At 33.1% G+C, this 17,872-nt stretch overlaps 3 protein-coding genes across 3 annotated transcripts in view; 2 read left to right on the top strand and 1 right to left on the bottom strand.

The window, feature by feature from the left end:
- Positions 1-45: 45 nt before the first annotated feature.
- LOC105271945 (WD repeat-containing protein 34-like) lies at positions 46-5,968 on the top strand. Its single transcript, XM_011313778.1, has 9 exons — positions 46-288; positions 370-454; positions 1,284-1,499; positions 1,577-1,811; positions 1,895-2,096; positions 2,680-2,876; positions 3,820-3,962; positions 4,033-4,232; positions 5,521-5,968. Exons 1-9 carry the CDS (start codon positions 230-232, stop codon positions 5,597-5,599), a joined length of 1,416 nt encoding a protein of 471 aa, XP_011312080.1. The 5' UTR covers positions 46-229; the 3' UTR covers positions 5,600-5,968.
- Positions 5,969-6,423: 455 nt separating this feature from the next.
- On the bottom strand, positions 6,424-16,156 carry aqz (aaquetzalli). Its single transcript, XM_011313777.1, has 2 exons — positions 15,197-16,156; positions 6,424-13,737 (listed from the first exon to the last, which is right to left on the bottom strand). Exon 2 carries the CDS (start codon positions 13,677-13,679, stop codon positions 13,284-13,286), a length of 396 nt encoding a protein of 131 aa, XP_011312079.1. The 5' UTR covers positions 13,680-13,737; positions 15,197-16,156; the 3' UTR covers positions 6,424-13,283.
- Positions 16,157-16,566: 410 nt separating this feature from the next.
- The window catches only part of mura (murashka), a 31,043-nt gene continuing 29,737 nt past the window's right edge, over positions 16,567-17,872 (top strand). The window contains exons 1-2 of the mRNA XM_011313773.1: positions 16,567-16,655; positions 16,757-16,853. The gene's annotated coding sequence lies outside the window, so the exon portion shown is untranslated. The remainder of the gene's footprint in view (positions 16,656-16,756; positions 16,854-17,872) is intronic.

Here is a 17,872-nt window from a genome sequence, read left to right as displayed (position 1 = left end):
TACCCCAGAGATGGAGTGAATGGTAATATCCAATGTTTATGTCTTTGACAATTTACTGAAATCATAAAACTGGGAATTACTCCGATATTTGAAGTTTTTTGCCAGCATATGAATGCTTAGAGCTCTTTATCGGTGACTGAACCAATACTTAATCTAAGCATGCTTGAATTTATCTAATAAACAATCAAGTTGTTTCATTTATTCGAGATTAAATCAATTTGTTAGAATCATGTTCAGTGATAATTCCAGTGAACCATCCGGATTTTCTTCTGCTGCTACAACTGTTAAGTAAGTTACCACCAAATTTTAATATTATTAAAAAATGAAAATTCTTTGAATGATTATTTTAGAGTGTGTCGTTTTTTCTAGAGAAGCAGTATCAAATGCTGCACAAACGGAAAATATTCGTCACGACTCAAAACAGTCGCAGAATATTACTCAACAAAGTGCCCAGGTAAAATATTGAGTCAGAAGTGAAGAATTAAAAATTGCAATGGAAAAAACGGGTTTCATTGATTTATTTAGGGGAGGGTAATATGGAGATATTTTTATTTCGATTGGTACAGCAATTAAGGATTTTTTGTCCTCTTTTAGACAAAATTACCAGTTTTTTCAGTTTCATTTTTCAGACACATTGTTGATAGAATCGACACAATATAATACCCTTTTTAACATCTTTTCATAATTTTATGACCCACAAAGATTACATAAACGTGCGATAACTTTTCTGTCTTTTCCTAAGGTTTAGGGAATTTTTTTAAAAACGCTGGAACATTATTGCACGATCATGACATTCTGGGAATTATGGAATAATGAAAAACATAAACATTTTTTTTACTTCAATCTCATCGATAATTTTCCAGGAAACTAAAAAAACCGGTAATTTTCGAATATCTTGCTCGGATGACAGAATTCTTATCAAAAAGGATGAGCTTCTTGTTAAAAATCATATAATCCCTGCCAGTTTCAATGTCAATTTTATGCTATCGAAAAACCCTTTTTTTAATTATATAACGACGTACCAAATTTAGTATAAAAAACCATCGCTGAAGCATAGCCAATCAGAATTATAAACCTATTTAATAATCCACATCATTATTACCGATTTTTGTGTATTATAAATCCCACTTGACCGTTGGCTGATTACTAAATACTTAATTTATCTATTTATATTTGTTTGGACATAGAAAAATTTTGAATATTCAGAATAGAATAGTCTTTAATGTGTCTCCATATTACCCATATTATTATAATATCCCTCATATTATTCGTTTTTATGCTAGACACAAACTGCAGAAAGGATAACAGCAGTAACGGATATTGATTACAATAGACTCGCCGAATTTCTACGGAAAGTGACACCAGGAATTATGGAAGCACTGGACAACACATCGGAGAGCGATATCCTTGATGGATACGACCCAATTGCCACTAAGGAGATTACGCTGCAGGTCAAATTGTTGAATAAATTTCCAACACTCGAAGAATCCGACTCAAAGGTGACAAGCATTTCAGGTCTATTCATTTGAAATGTATTGTATATCCGAAAATGTCATAAATTATTTATTGTTTGCAGAGGAAAATAAGTGCACTGACCTGGAGTACGCATGGTGGAACCTTGGCCATTGCCTACAGCATTCCCTATCACGAACAATGGTGCGACCACCTGTCGGAAATAAAATTCTACGAACTGAAAAGGGACGACGATGTACCTCCCACTGCTAATAAACACCTGGAGACTAATGCCTGCATTACTGATATTTCATATCATCCAACAAAGCCATCGATTTTCGCTGCAGGATTTTTCAATGGTTTGTCCACTCATCATTGAATTGAATTGAAACTCAAGGTGCTAATTCATTCAGGGAAAAAATAATAGAGAATTTGTCGAAAGGTGATGTGGCTCTCTGGAATTTAGCAGACGAGGAATCAGTAGTGCCATTGTTGGTCTGCGTTCATGGTGATGTGGTAACGTCTCTACTCTGGCGTGAACGCACCATAAATGAGCCACATTTGCTCATAACGTCTAGTGCAGATGGATACATTTTCATTCATAAATTAACTGCCAACTTTACAATCGCTAGTTTGCATAACAAGTAAGTATTGTTGAGCATTTTTCCTTTGATGCCTCTCAATTGACTCCATGTTCGATCGTCTCTACTTTTTCCATCATTATTTTATCTCATTTCTTCTACATGGATAATACACGTTTATATTACTTTTAATAAACTTATTATTCATTATTTGTTAATATATTTATTAATATATTACATTATTCCGTAAATTTGTGCATATTTCTCATCTATTTTTAGGAATTTCATAGATATTTCAAAAATATATTGAATTTTATTATTCATATTTTTATTATATTAATTTTTCCATTGGGAACTTTCTTTTCTTCACAGAAATTCACTCTGAACAAAACAAAAATCTAAGATCAATTTAAAAAAAAAGACTAACAAATGTAAAAAAGGGACTCTCGGGATTTGGGAACGAAAAATTTATTTTTTTCTGTTATTTACTCTTCTTATGACGAAGTGACAAAGTTGATAATAAAAAATTGAAATTCGTATCTTCTTTTTCACATTTGCAATGCGAATTCCACAAATGCAGAAACGCTGAAGGAGTCAAACCTGTGGAATAGAAACCATATTTAGTTTATCAATCTGACATTTTCAGGTACAAAATAGTTAAAGAACACAATCCCACGGAAAATACAAGACCTCGCAGCGCGGGTGGACGCAAAGAACGCGCAGCTGAAGCTGGTCTCTCCATTACGTGTCTTGATTTTTCATTAAAAAATCCCATTTTCATTGTGGGAACATTATGCGGAGGCTTGTATAAGTGTAGCCTCGATTCTTCGATTCCAGTACAAGGTCTGTTCCGAATTAATTATCAATGTTTCCTGAAATATATAGATGTGGGAAATTACGGTTTCATTACATATAGTGTAATTGATTTTGCAAATAAATTAGCAATATGAATATAATTTCGATAAAAACTGATGGCAAGATTTCTTTCAGAAATAATCGAATGAATTTGGAACCTAATAGATAAAGAAAACTAGAATAGACGAAAAAATCAGGAAGATGATTTTTAAATAATCAATGAAAAATTCGGAATTAGCAAAAATTACCTGGAAAATGATATCAACATTTATAGTTATCGGAATCGCCTCCCAATTTCAAAAGTATAGCATCGAAACCATAATTTTAAACTCTATCCGAATTCAATTGAAATAGAATATCCCGCGACAGGACCAAAAATAAAATATTTGCAAAATACGATTTTGGAAAATCTTTCTTACATATCAATGTAACGGTTATTGTAATTATTTCCATCTTCCGACTCGATCAACAAGAAATCCAAACAATTTTTTTAAACTATCATTGAAGTTTCTCATAACATTTCTTCTTCAATTATTGTAACAAACAAATTTTTAAAGAAATTCAAAACTTAAAAAAGTCAATCAAAAGTCAGTGAATTGCATTTGAATTAATATCGATGACTAGGACTTGATAATACTCTTAATTTAATCATTCTTCCGATGAGAAGTGGTAAACTAGGACAAGTGCTGTTTTCTCGCGGCCAGTTTTCAATGAATATTTCACAATTGAACGTTACTAGAAAAATCATTGCAAAAAAATCCCTATTTTCTTTTTACCGCGAGATATTTAGGAAAAACTCATCTCGAAAAAATATGCCCTTATCCTAGTTAGTAACTTCGCTACTTAATGGTTAATGAGACAAAAAAACACAAAATTTAAATTTCAACGATGATATTCCATTGAGAAGTAAAAATATTTTACTTGTCCACAGGTGATGATAAATTGTTCGATCCGGTGATAGATGAATATGATAGATACGAAGGCAGTGTTACAGCATTGAGATGTTCCCAGACGACTAATTTATTCATTTCTAGTGGAACTAATATGGAATTGCGAGTCTATGATGTTGATCAAGTATGTATTTACAATTATTGAATCGTCAATTGATTTATGGAAATATAATTAATGGTAATTGACCTTCCAGATTTGCATTATTCGGGTGATTGCAGTGGAGCATACAGTAATCGGACTAAAATGGTTTCCATATGGAAAAGAAATAATTTCGGCCTATGGAGCGGATTCGTCTGTAAACTTCTACGACATTTCGCACGGAAGACTAGTTACAAATTTGAAAATTGAGTCTACTACGGAGAACATTACAGCTTTTGATTTCAACAAAAAAAGGTAATTGTGGTAATTGATAATTAACTCAAAATTTCGTCATGAATTTTCGGATTTTTTCATGTGGATACGAATTCGAGAGATTTATATTAAATGCGATAATAAATTTATTTATTTGCATTCGAAATGATTGTTTAATTGAATTTCCATTTATACGGGGAATTTAGATCCACTATTTATTTGTTTCCTCTCTTCTACGAGACAGTAATATTTATTAATTGCATAGGGGACGTTAAATGGGAGACGAGGGTAAAAAATCGGTCGTAGGAATAGGTTTTTTGAAAATTCCGTTTTTCCAGAATTTGATTACACTTCACTGATAAAAAACATTAAATTTTCATATAAGGAATTTCACGATCAGAAGCGATCAATTAGTGATTCAAGTTAGATGGTGTATTTTTTCAAAATGTTGAAAAATAAAAAAAGAAAGAACCGACGTGCGGTGGCCGTGCGGTTAGATCGTAGGGGGTTGGCACATGAGATTCGTGGGTTTGATTCCCAGTCGGGGAAATGCCAGGGGTTTTTTAGAGATAGAATTCGCTCTAACTAGCACAGGTTTCATCGTACGAGTGATAGTCTCGAAAGAGACGACTGTACCTGGCCAAGGTTTTTTCCCATGAGGTTTTCCCTTCGGCCCTCGGCGTAATTGCGGTACAGGGGGAACTGGGGATGGGAAATGTAGAAGCCCGAAAGGGTATACATGGGTGGACAAGTTTATATGTAATATATTATATATGTAAAAAAAGAAAGAAAACAAAAGTATAATCAAGAGAAGAAATTGAATTCGCAAAAAACACTAAGACACTTTAAGACCGTCTCCAACATTTTTTGCCGAAAAAAAAATGACTGGCAATGAGTTAAAAACGTTTTTGCGCAAATATCCCATTTTGCCCCGAATTCCGTTTTGCCCAGCTCTGCCCTAAATTTTACTGTAAATAAATACTCAATGATTATGAATTCAATTAAGAGAAATTGATAGATAATTTGAAGTAAATAAAAAAATACATAATTAACATGATTTGGTGAAATAAATTGTCGACAAAAAAAAGTTTTACGAATTTTCTTAGAAAGAAGTTGAGAAAGACAAATGATTTTCTTATTTCTCAATGTAACAAAAATATGAAATGTGCATCAATTTGATGCCTCTTATCACTTATAGGCTCCAACCAGCTGTTTTTTAAAATAGATTTATCCATTTGCCTGACATGAAACTCGTCTTCATGCAGAAATACAGTTTTCACGTCCAATATGTAACTTGTAATTCGATCTTGTGACATGTCTCACATTTCAGAGATACAGCTGCTCTTGCTGATTCGCATGGAAACCTGGAAATCTGGAAAATGCCGAAGCAAGCGATTCAGTCTGGATAAATTCAATTATTTTAATTCAGTTAAACTCCACAATGATTTGTATTCGTGAATTGCACCTCACTGATAAAAAAATGTTAAATTTTCACACGAGGAATTATTAATACAATTACTCCTGGGCCATATGTATAAACTTTATAATGACTAGGTCTTGAACAAGTGAAGGATTAGTGATTTATTTATAAATTGTAAATAATTGTATTGTGTTCCCCTCTCATTGAATATTGGCCCATTAATTGCTTTAATTAATTCAGTCATTGGAATAGAAATAATTGTGTAAAACTATGAACACTCGTATTTTAAGAAAATTATCACAATCAATTGCATAAACGAAAAAATTCTTCACTTTCACAATTTATAATAAAAGAGAAATGTTGGAATGAAAATTCTGAGAGTTTTATTCCTTCCTGGAAAATTTCATATCATTATGATTTTCATAATAGAAAATATTACCGATGTACATTAAAAATGGCAAATATTCACAGCACGGGACGCGCCCGTGGTTGTCAACAATTTTTTTTATTTACTCGTATCAGTCCTGAACTTTAAACAATTTGAATTCATTTTTCGTCCCTTAATTTCATTAGTTAACAATAAACTGCAGAATGACATCGATATTTTTTCCATTCAAAATTTCACTACAAAATTCTAATTCGCAAAAAAATATTTACAGACAAAAAAATTCTTTTGTACTAAATATTTTGTTTTTGAAACGGAAATCCCCAAGAGCTACAGTATATTATATTCATATAATAATACGACTATAATATCCTGTAACGCTCGCAAATTTCCGTTTATTATACTATGAATATTAATATTCATTATTATTTATCAATTTTTAATTGTTAATATTCATCAACTTCATAAGCTTCAAAATGGTACAGCATATGTGCTCCTCAATCTGAAAAAATCAGAACTTTGAGAGTTGAAGTGTCATCAGACTCAGAGTGAAGATTTTCCAAAAAAAAGAAAAAGAAAAATGAACTTATCTCTTGATTCTGCTTCAATGATGGCATCAATCCACCGACTATCATCCAGTTTAGACTGCCATTGAGTGCGTTCCATGGATGGATTTCACCTCCAAAGGTCTGGCTTCCCCCAACCATCATAAGCTGCCGTTGACGAACGATCGTCCTGACAAGGACAATTTCCGTTGCGCTCTCAAAAGAACGTTTGTTCGAATTACGTTTTTATTTTTGCCCTAAAAAGGGCAGATTATTTTTCCCAGCGAAATTTGAGTATACCACATCTGAATATATTTGCGGGCCCTGAAAAGGGCCCTAAAAACAGTTTGCCAATTAAACTAAGATGAGAGTGCTATGATTTTTAATGAAATTAATCTCCCCATCACATGAAGGAGTTTGAAATTTGATTAGAAGAAATTCGAGCCTTTCGATTATTGCAGTCAGCCAATAATAATAATTACTGCAGTCAATTGAATTTATTAGAATTCTTTGATTTTATCATATGATGTAGACACTCTCACCTGCTATTGTTTCCAAAAGACCAAAAGAAAAGAAGATTCATATATTTGAATAGTATTTTGCTCGAATTGTATTAATTTTTTTAGTATGAATTAAAATAGCGATCATACGATCATCTGCTTATGACGATAAAGGACGGTTGATGAAAAATTCCATTCCAGCCGAAAGATCATAAACAGCTATTTGGAATCAGCTGTTTCTCGGGAAGAGTATTCACTGTTTATTCATCCTTAAATCTGATCATGAGGCTCAAGATGTCTCAGCCATTGCAATAAATCCATAACAAATCTCCAAAAAACTTTCTCATCATCCTCCGCAAATTATCCTTGATATACATCATTTGTTTGCTTTTCAAACTGCGTATTAATATTTTTTATTATATTTTTTTTATGCAATGTAGCAGTTTTTTTTTCTTTAATTCGCAGCTTCGGTTCTTTGTTCAATCGTATTCTGAGGTGTCGCAGAAAGCATTTCATATATATTAGCTGCTCTACGATTCACCTGCTCCAATCCATATCTCATTATCGTCGATGGTTCCACCCCTTGACTCCCCGAGCTTCAATTCTTCTCTTCTCTTCTCTTCTCACGAATGTATTTTTAAATAGTCATCTACGTGGACATCCTGTGTTGTTTTTGGTATGATATTGCATACAGATCCTGATCTGATGTTCAACTAATCATGCAATACCTCATTCTCCTCCATTATCCTCAATCCTCTTCGTCTGAAGGACTTATTGATGAAGAGACTCTTGATCTCGTTCTCACGGTTCTCTATTTATCACACATTTCACGCACCTTTAACATATCTTATTTCTCGACCAAGATTATTTCTATTATCGTTATAAATGTTCATTTCTTGATTTGGTCACTTAAACACTACCCTTCCCCCTTCATTTTTCAAAACATCAATTTTAAAAAAATGGTAAATTAGACATGTGAAAATTATCGACGAACGCGTTATTCTGCAACGACGTGACCTAGTTGACGTATTGATAAGTAATTCATTTGATAATTGTTTTATTACAATAAATTTTGATGCATCTTCTAGCCCACCTCCTAGCAGAACATTTCCTCGATGAGTATTTTCTATTGAAAAAAATAATAATAGTTGAAATGAATATTGATCGATTTTACAATTGAAAAATGTAGTTTTACCTCCTATAGAAAACTCGTCAATAAAATCTAGTAAAATTTTACATTTATTTTATAACTTTCCTTGTATACAAACGTCGTTGCTTTCATTTATTACTGTTAAACGCGTTCAAGGAATGTCACGCAATTAGAATTTAAAATCACAGTGAACTCGATCTAACCGAGTTGATTGACGAATTTTCGGTTTAGGATATAAGTCTAAAAACTTTTCCATTTTTCTCCTCATTATCATCATTACGTTACTAATGCATATTTATCATTTACTCACTCAGAGTGTATCTTCATTGTTTAATCATTTTGAATTCAACGATGTATTTCATCTCTTCGTGCATTGAGCACACAACTTAAAAATTAAAACGTATCCAATCTCGGACTTCGAATAGATTTTGAAAATTCAATTAGCAGAGAGACACGTGACAATGTACTTTGGTTGAAGCAGTGATAGATAAAGTGTCTCTATGATAATTCAATATTCTTGGATTTCCTCCTCTTAAAGAATAACAAAATTGAAGGCATAGACTATTTATAAATCGCAAACTTTGTTTTTTTTTTCTTTGTTTTGTTTATTTTCATCTTGAATCATTGGATGCGCACGTGCAACAGCACAACGATGGTTTCAGTTTAATGAGATAATGAGATTTTTCACCTTTTGCATTTTTGTGGTTACACGTGCGTTTCCAAGGGCCACGAAGAACCGTGCGTCTCTCACAAGATCATTCAATTAAATTGATCATTTTATTGTTACAATTCGGCATTTATCGGATAATTCTATCCCATTTGTATCATTTATTGTTTTTTTTTTTTCATTTCACTTGCTTGAAGGACCAGGAAAACGCACCGATCTTCGAGAGGGAAGCTCTTTTTAATCACTCATAATTGTTTATTCAATCTATGTTTAATACTTTTGAACTCACTTCGCACAAATTAATCGGATTTATACTTAAAATCATATCAATGTGCTACAAATTCCAAATATTTAGTCATTAATTTTGAATTTCCAACGCATAATCACTCGAGTTTTTCTTCAATTCAATTAAAATACTGTCGAAAATATTGATTTCTGTTGAGAATGTCAATGAATAACAAAACAGCTAATTAAAGAATAATAAAATTTACTCTCTGCACCATCGAGTTGGCCTGATAATTGAAATTTTTTCCATAATGCAAGTCTTCCCTCTCTTCTCGCATCTGTACCTTAATTTCTATCTTTAAGGCTTATTCGAATGACGAATCATCTACCGCATCGCGTTGTTCTTTTTGTTTCTGTGTACGATTCAGTGAGCTTGTTTATGACTAAACGATTCAAGATTTTTACTTGTACCTTTTTTTTTTCTGTGATGTGACTACAAGAGTGGGCATTGTCCAAACGTCTATCGAGATCACTTTGTATTGTCATTGACTGTGACTTATCCCTCTTTAACTTTTCATTCCTCTGTTCAATTTGTATTCTCGATAATTGCTATTGTTAGACCATTCAAAGTGCACCCTTAGATGTTTCTCTTATCATATCTGTCCGTCGGAATACTCCGATTAATTGTTACATATTTTTTTCATAACCGCGACGCAAATTTTCTACCCATACACGAGCTTCATTTCAATAGTGACGAGATTGAATGAGTTTTGGTAATCAATCGTACTTATTGCAATAATAATTTTACTTTAAGTAAGTGACAATAATTTTTCTTCTTTGTTTAAAATTAATAACAGGAAGAGAACCCTATGTCGTTCGACTGATCTCTGTTTCGTCTACTCGAAAAGCAGAGAAATGACATGATTTTGGTTTGATACATTTTATTTTCCATATGCTATTCATCTCCGAACACCTAGCACTATTTGTATCGTCCAAGAAATAGCTCAACTTTGGCAGAAAAAAAAAGTAATAATAGAACGAAAACAACACGCTATGTCAACGCTCATAAAAGAGAGAAATTGTACGTTACAATATCACATTTTAACGTCCCATCACTAAATAGAATCCGAATGAACGAATGATTGAATATTCTAGTGAAGAATATGTAATACACCTCAAATCTTAAAAATACAGGAGAATATCTAGTTATGGCGCGGTATTTTAATAAATTTTTATTCTTTTTGATTCTTTCTATTGCCAATGTTTAAAAAATCTGATTTGGACAAGTATAAAACCACAAGTTTCAAGAATGAAGAAATAGAATATTGTACACTAGGGGAGAACTATTTTCCTTCCGATAGTGCACTATTTTTTCTCATAACTACACGATAATGTTGGAATTTTCTTCGCAAATGTCAGAAGAGACATGACTCATATCAAAACAACAGAAATCTGAAGAAATAAATAAATCACATTCCTCCCCCACTTGTGAAAAATAATCAAACGTTACGGACAGTTACGACAAAAAAGTCATCTCCAAATAAAAATTAAATTTGAATTCATTCGAAATTTCTCCGTTGTTTATCAAATAGTCAATTTCTGCCTTGGCATTAAAATTATAATCGTCCTATAGAATACACCTAATTACTCGACTTATGATTTTTAACTTTTCCTACGCCATTCGTTTAATTTTCTTTTTGTTTTCGTAAAATAATCATATACACAAGTAATATTCAGTTGGCGAAGGGACAGTACGTATAGTAATATCCAATTGGCAATCAATTAAAATTAGTAGTACCTATAATCATTTCATCACAGCTAATTGAATTTTCTTATTATCCCTCAGAAAAAAAAAATTGCATTGATCCAAGTGATCCACTCGGATATTTATTAACCATATTTTTCGTACTTTCTAGACTCCAATCCCATTATTGCAAAGACGTTTTGCTCGTTTGTGCACACGATTACGTTTCATTCATTTGATATTTATCCAACTATCTTCTAATATTCCGGATTAAATTTTTTTTTTACTTTCGTGAGCACTCAAGACAGTCACAATTATTTCTTCCCCATAATTTACACATTGTATAAATTTATATACAAAATATTCATTAGGAATTAATATTATGATTTATGTCGAATTATTTACACAAGTACTTTGTAATCTTTCGTGCATGTGTATTGATTTCTTTCATTAACTTGCTATTTCCTCCGTTCCATCCTTCACTGGTGTAAATTTTGGCTCAACCGGGGGAATAGAAGGAAAATTACAACGAAAGAATGTCACACGTACTGTGGCAACACATGGACTTTTCCAAATTAATGACTTTTTATTGTTGAATCACCGATTATGTTCAACTTTATCTGCTTTTTGCCGTACGCCGCCGAGCCCGCGGCGATTATAAATTCGTCATGATAATTATTTTGTTGCTAATAATACGCGGCAACAACTACACAAACGTCTTAGCGAAATCAGTCTTTCGTGGACTAAAGATTCTTCACTTTTTACATTGCAACTATTCGGTTCAATGCTCCAGAAGTCTGTAATTATCTATTTTCCTCAACAAAAATTTTATTCAATGAATGTTAATCAAAACATTGATCTCACTTCTGCAACCGATTTTTGTATCAATATTGAACTGAAGTATTCGAACCGAATTATATCGAGAAATAATTATTTACTTGATTAGAAGTTTATCATCCGTTTTGAATGAATTCAATTTACTATGATACAATGAGCGAAAAATACGGAATTTGGGAATTGAATGAAACAAAAAGCTCGAAAAAAAGAACTGCAAAAATTATTGATTGATCAATTGATGTTGAATTAATTCGGAATTCTGATTGGTTGAAGATATTGTTATGGTATTAATTAGGAATATATTTATGAACGATCTAAACGGAGGTAAATAATACGTGTAACAAATGAAAGGAAGGACTTTCCTTGCACGTTGGCATAACCGTCCTTAACCTGACTTAATATTTAGGAAAAAAAATAATATAAACTTTAATTTGTTGGGCATCATCTAGTCAAGCATTCCCTGACAAATAGTTTTGCTAATTTCGTTGAATGAATTTTCAAATTTCAACTCAAGTATTCGGAAATTATTTGCATATTCATAATGATATCCGTTGGCTATTCTGTTCCCTGAAATTCGGTCAATTGTAAATGAAAAAAGCGTTTTATCGAATACTAATAGTCTGGTACTGAGTTTTAACTCATGTCATTTCCCTCCTCAAATCTCTAATCTACGTCACAGGGTACTCTTCACGTTGTTCTCTAACTCCAAATAACTTTTATATCCGAAAAAGTAATTTCTAACATCACGAATAATCCACTGAGTAAAAGTAAACTTATAAAACAAAATAATTATAATTAAACAAAAATTTTACTGGTATTGTTTTATCGAAATGGAGCGTTCTGCTGAGTAATTAAAATATTTTCTATCATATGGAACCGTCAAAATATTAATCAGAGTGAAAAAAAATATATATATGAGAATATGAAAAACATGACAATAATTTCAAAATTTCGATTTCCAAATCTCTGAATATGCATCGATGAAAGATGAATCTATATATCAATAGAATACCTGCGTACCATCGTGTATGAGTGCTCCATTTTACAGTTAATGAATAATAAGAATATTCTAAATACATATGTTTACAACTTTGTACATGACATAATATTAATCGATAAATGTTCGACATATCGAATCTTGATTTAAACGCCAGGCTTCTTCAACACCAGTTGAAATCATCATATAAATCCAGCATTTCATCATGAACTCTACTCCAAACATATTATTCACAAAGTTTATTCAATGTTCCCCGCACTTTATCAATGTTCTCGCGCACAAGAGAAACATTAGAGAGATTTCTAACGTTCATAATTCGTATCTCGTAATACCGCATTTTCAATTCTCCTTCCACGAACAAGAAGAAAATATACACATATATTGTTATAGTTATATATATATATATAGATTGTTATTGTATTATATATATATATATACATATATATATAATTTGCTGATGAAAGTCACAAGTTTGGACAATAGAATGCCCCCAGTCCAATTAATGGAAGGCTCGTGGTGCTAATTAATAAATCCCAATACCTGGCCACCAAAATCATTATTTGTTCGTTCGTATTTTCTCGATGAAAAAAAATGTATCTTCAAGCGGTATTAATGCTTGAATATCAAGCCTGGGTATTGAGGATGATCTTTAGATGATTTGAGATGTTGTGACATGCCTCAGCTTGACAACTGGTCATGAGTCTCGTTGTCCAGTGACTTGGTGGTTTTGGTAGGCTAGCTGGGGAGGGTGGCTCGGACCATTTAGCACCAGCAAAATACGTATTCGTTGGACTACCATGACGTGGACTCTCGTGTCTCATTGGCGAGTTACCACAATATTTTGGTGAAATTTGTGGACTACAACTTTGCCGACCGTTATGTGCATTCTTTACCTGTTTACTGCTACTGTTGAAATAACTCGATGATTTTATTGTTCCCCCACCATTACGTTTGCCACCAGTGTTTGGTGAGCCCTGCCTCGCAACGCTGTTGCTCATCTTCGGCGCTGAATTCGTCATGATTTGATATATTTTTTTTCTTTTTTATTTCTTATCGTTCAGTTCTGTTAATCAGCTTCTGCAAATTATTCATCAAATAATTCATTAATTTTCAATGGTGAAGAAGAGATATTCTTGAGTCGGAGATTTTATTGCACTTCATTAAGGGCCGGATGGAGTATTTCGGAAAGATAATTTACTCCAAAATTAGGATTCCTAATTACTCCGCCAATTAATTGTTTTTTTTCGATAATTGTTAGCTAGCGTTCTAGTCGTTGACAACCGCTAGAACGCTAGCTAACAATTATTGAAAAAAACGATTAATTGCCAGAGTAATTAGGAATCCCAATTTTGGAGTAAATTATCTTTTCCAGATAATCGAACCGGTCCTTAAAGAATTTCTCTTTGCATTAATTAATCATTTTCTCATTTTATTCTACTTATTTATCATACAGACAGCAACATTGTTAATAAAAAAAGGTTTAAAAATGATTATTCAATATTATTGAAGTATTGTTTTTATGGAATGGAAGCTGTTTACTTTTGAAACTACATGATCATCTAGAAGATGTTTAGTGGCGACCTTGGTAAGCCGTCCCAGAAGATAAACAGAAAATTTTATTAGCATTACAAATTATGACAATTTGTAGTTCAAGCCAGGTCGTCTTAATTTGAATATTTCAACATGAATCAACGAGGAGACGGATATTTATAAAATACAGGTGATTAGATCACTATTTCCAGATTTTTACGTTATTTGAATATAAACTATTATCGACCAATCGAAAATGTGAAAAAATACTGGAATTATCGATAATCCAATAAAATTATTGAATGAAACATGTGTTTAAATTTAATTTTTATTGCGATTCTGCTCCTGAAGTTTCTGAAATTTGGCAACTGCCTCCTAAACCCATTCAGCAATATAGAAATTGTTTTTAATTGACTCAATTTTTACAATATCCCACTCCTCGCCGACTCATTCTTTGATTTTTCCGGGTTCAAATTTCATTGCGATCACTCCTTGATACCGATCGCTTCAAATCATAATAAATAAACACGATTTATATCGATAGTAAGGCCAGCGCCGGAGAAGAAAAAAACACTGGTACAAAACGGAATTACTCAGTATTAATTGTAAAGATGTATTTCTCAGTCTCATAACCGTCAAAATAATTTCTGCTTTGTCCCAATTTTTCAACAATTGAAATTACTAAATAAAAATAAAATAATCGTACGTCTATAAAAGTTAATGAGTGATTAAATAAGGACAAAGGCCGAAAATGAAGACTGAAAAACCTGCCAAAATCGTGAACAATTATGAAACGCTAGGCAGAAGAAATAGACCAGGAAAAAATAGGTCACACATCCAGAACGCGTCAAAACCCACTCAGCTTAATAGACCATAGGAAAATTAACATTGGTCTATTTTTTCTCTGATCTATTTCTTCCGAGAGTCTTATGAAAACCTAACAATACATCGTTAAACTCATTTCCTCCTATAAATTAAATTTCTCAAAATATCGACTAAAAATTACCTTCAGAGTCCAAGCGTGGATGCCTCTCAAGACGTTGATAAACTCTCATTCGACAATGAAAGAAAACAAATCTCAAAAAATAAAAATAACAGCGTATCCTCGTATTACTCCAACTTCCGGTTTCCAATGTATGTCGTTTTGGCTAACTGCGCAATATATTGCCAGGTACTCGTCACACGAATAAACACCACACAGAATTGATAAAAGTTCCAAGTGTACACATTCCAATGAGTGGGGGGAAGATTTTATAACTTCTTTGTATATAAAATATGGATAAAGAGGTGAATAAAAAAGAGAGATTTGATCGTTAACGATGCTACCGTGTCCCAATTTTAGGATTCCAATGAGATATCCAAACGCCTAGTGTCCGAATACTTTGTGAAAATTGCAACATCCGATTGATCAATTTCTCACTTTTTTCCAAAATGTTCGTACTCCTTGTCCGTTGATACTATCCAACTCACAATGTTTTCAAACAGATAATGAACTCGCGTGCAAGTACCCCAGCTGGAAGCAACACAAGATGGCCGCCGCGTGGGTTGCTTTGTTTGTATTTTTATTTCCGGGAGAAATTTAACAAAAAGAACCCAGAGGTCACACGACTCTGATCTCCAATGATTTGTCCGTTATTTGTATTTTCAAAAATAAAATTTCACGGGTAACTGAATGACTATTTTTCCAATTCCTCCTCTATTCTTCTTTTTTGTTAACAATATTTTGGAGTGTAATTCACACACGCACAGAACGTACCACACACTTGAATGGTTGTACTAATGGGCTCCAAAGGACATCTCTTACTCAGAAATGAATAAAAGAAAATCAACTTCTTTGTACCAAAATAATAATGAACGAGTGTACACAAGTTACCGACTCGCTGACCCCATATACACACAAGAAAAAAAAAATCGATTATTTTAATGTCGTGCCTAGGCTAAGAACCGTCTCTCCAACACTGTGGCTTTCCTCTTTGTGGCGATGATGCCTAACAACCTGGGGGGGATTACATTGTCTCTCATCTCCATTTATTTTCCAATAGAGAGGGTACAGCCAATCAGAGCTGAGATATTTCGCCGCATGACCTCGTCCGGCCACTCAGACGACATGATCACCTCGGTCAACATCGGTTAACTTCGGTTTTTCCCAAAAATCCCCCAATTCCCACCAAAATCCGTATTATTTTGATGAAACAAGTCCACCAAATATGTTTAAATATTTGAATAATACCCGGGATGGATGATAATTTGTTTAAAAAAGCTATTAGCAAGGGTGAAATCGATGTTATTTATAACGATCGTATCGACTCTGAATTGTGATTGGCTGGAGGTAGCTCTTGGCCTCGTGCATTGAGTGTTGAATTTACTTGGAAAAGTGCTGCTCATATCCGTACACTTGTAGCAGCGCTGTGGTACAATCTCTCCTTCTTTCTCTCCTTTATTTTTTCGTCACAAGGTATGCACAAGTGAGCCCTAATTTTTTATTTATTTTCATTTTTATTTTCATCCATGGCATACACCCATGAATATTATTAACAACGATAACGTGAAATAATTATTTGCTAAGAGGGAGAGAGGAGGAGTGAGAGTTGGGGATTCAAGGAGACGCCAAGAATCGACAAACTGAGAAATGGATTTGGGAATGAACAGTTGTTCACTGTGAGGTACTGTAAAAACACGAGACATCAGTTTCTTTAAAATTGTTATCTATCGTCATTTTAATGCGACTTGAAATTTTTTACTGAAAATTTTTAAAAAGATTATGTGAAAGAAAGGTAGAATAAAATGCGTGTCGTTATTAATGTTATTTATCTATTGGTATGGAACTAGTCACATGGAGTCTTTATTTATGTCTCATGGCAATGTTAGTGAACAAATTGAGTATTTTCGAGTCGTGATTCTGTTGGAGAGGATAAAGGGTGGAAGTTGTTGATGAATTTTTTTTTTTTTCTAATTATTTATTTAACGGAAACGGTGACGCACGAGGTAACGTCAAAGTGCTAGGGGTTAGGGGATTTAAATGGAAGTAGAGAGAGCAAGAGAGAGAGATTTCGATTGTATACATGAGGTGATATGGGTGGGGTCGTGACGGTAGTGTGAAAGACAGGGACAGACAACAGGACGGATGTTTTTCCCTTCTTTTTTTTTTTTTACAATGGTGTGTGTTCACTGTTTGGAGCAAAGAGTGGTGCCCTGAGCCTCTGGCTATCACCGTAACAACAGCTGGGCGCACATCCTCGGTACATCTTATTTCTTTTATTATTATTTTTCACCAGTAAAAGATTCGTCGTCAATTCAAATCTCACGTTCTCAAATGACGTCGTACTTTGTGCGTCGGTGTTTAAAGGAGTTGTTGCTGATATCTTGTAATTTTTCAATTTGTTTACAAATTTTTGAGAAACAATGATAACAATTGTGTGGAAATATTGACCGTTTTCAAGTTTTGTTATTCGTATTTAATTCGAAGAGTTTTATCAATCTTTCAGTTAACTCGAAATTATGAGTCATTAAACAATTAGTCATTAAACAATTAGTCATTAAAGATGGTATGTTTTGTCAAGTTCATCTGATCCATCGTTTTCCAGAAATTTAGAAAAAACAAAGAATGAGAAGATATTGGTGATAACTCCTTGAGGATTTTCTGCCCCTGTTCTGTTTTTCGTTAAAATTATCGGTTTTTTTG

This window comes from Fopius arisanus, unplaced genomic scaffold (genome assembly GCF_000806365.1).
Source record: "Fopius arisanus strain USDA-PBARC FA_bdor unplaced genomic scaffold, ASM80636v1 scaffold00129, whole genome shotgun sequence".
NCBI lineage: Eukaryota > Metazoa > Arthropoda > Insecta > Hymenoptera > Braconidae > Fopius > Fopius arisanus.
This window is presented reverse-complemented; position numbering and strand designations above follow the sequence as displayed.

What these genes read in the sequence shown, in the direction of transcription:
- LOC105271945 (XM_011313778.1), top strand. Translation starts at nt 230, where the DNA reads ATGTTCAGTGATAATTCCAGTGAACCATCCGGATTTTCTTCTGCTGCT. An exon ending in TCGAAGAATCCGACTCAAAG is followed by an intron (nt 1,500 to 1,576) that starts GTGACAAGCATT and finishes TATTGTTTGCAG; the next exon opens with AGGAAAATAAGTGCACTGAC. An exon ending in ATCGCTAGTTTGCATAACAA is followed by an intron (nt 2,097 to 2,679) that starts GTAAGTATTGTT and finishes TGACATTTTCAG; the next exon opens with GTACAAAATAGTTAAAGAAC.
- aqz (XM_011313777.1), bottom strand. Translation starts at nt 13,679, where the DNA reads ATGACGAATTCAGCGCCGAAGATGAGCAACAGCGTTGCGAGGCAGGGC.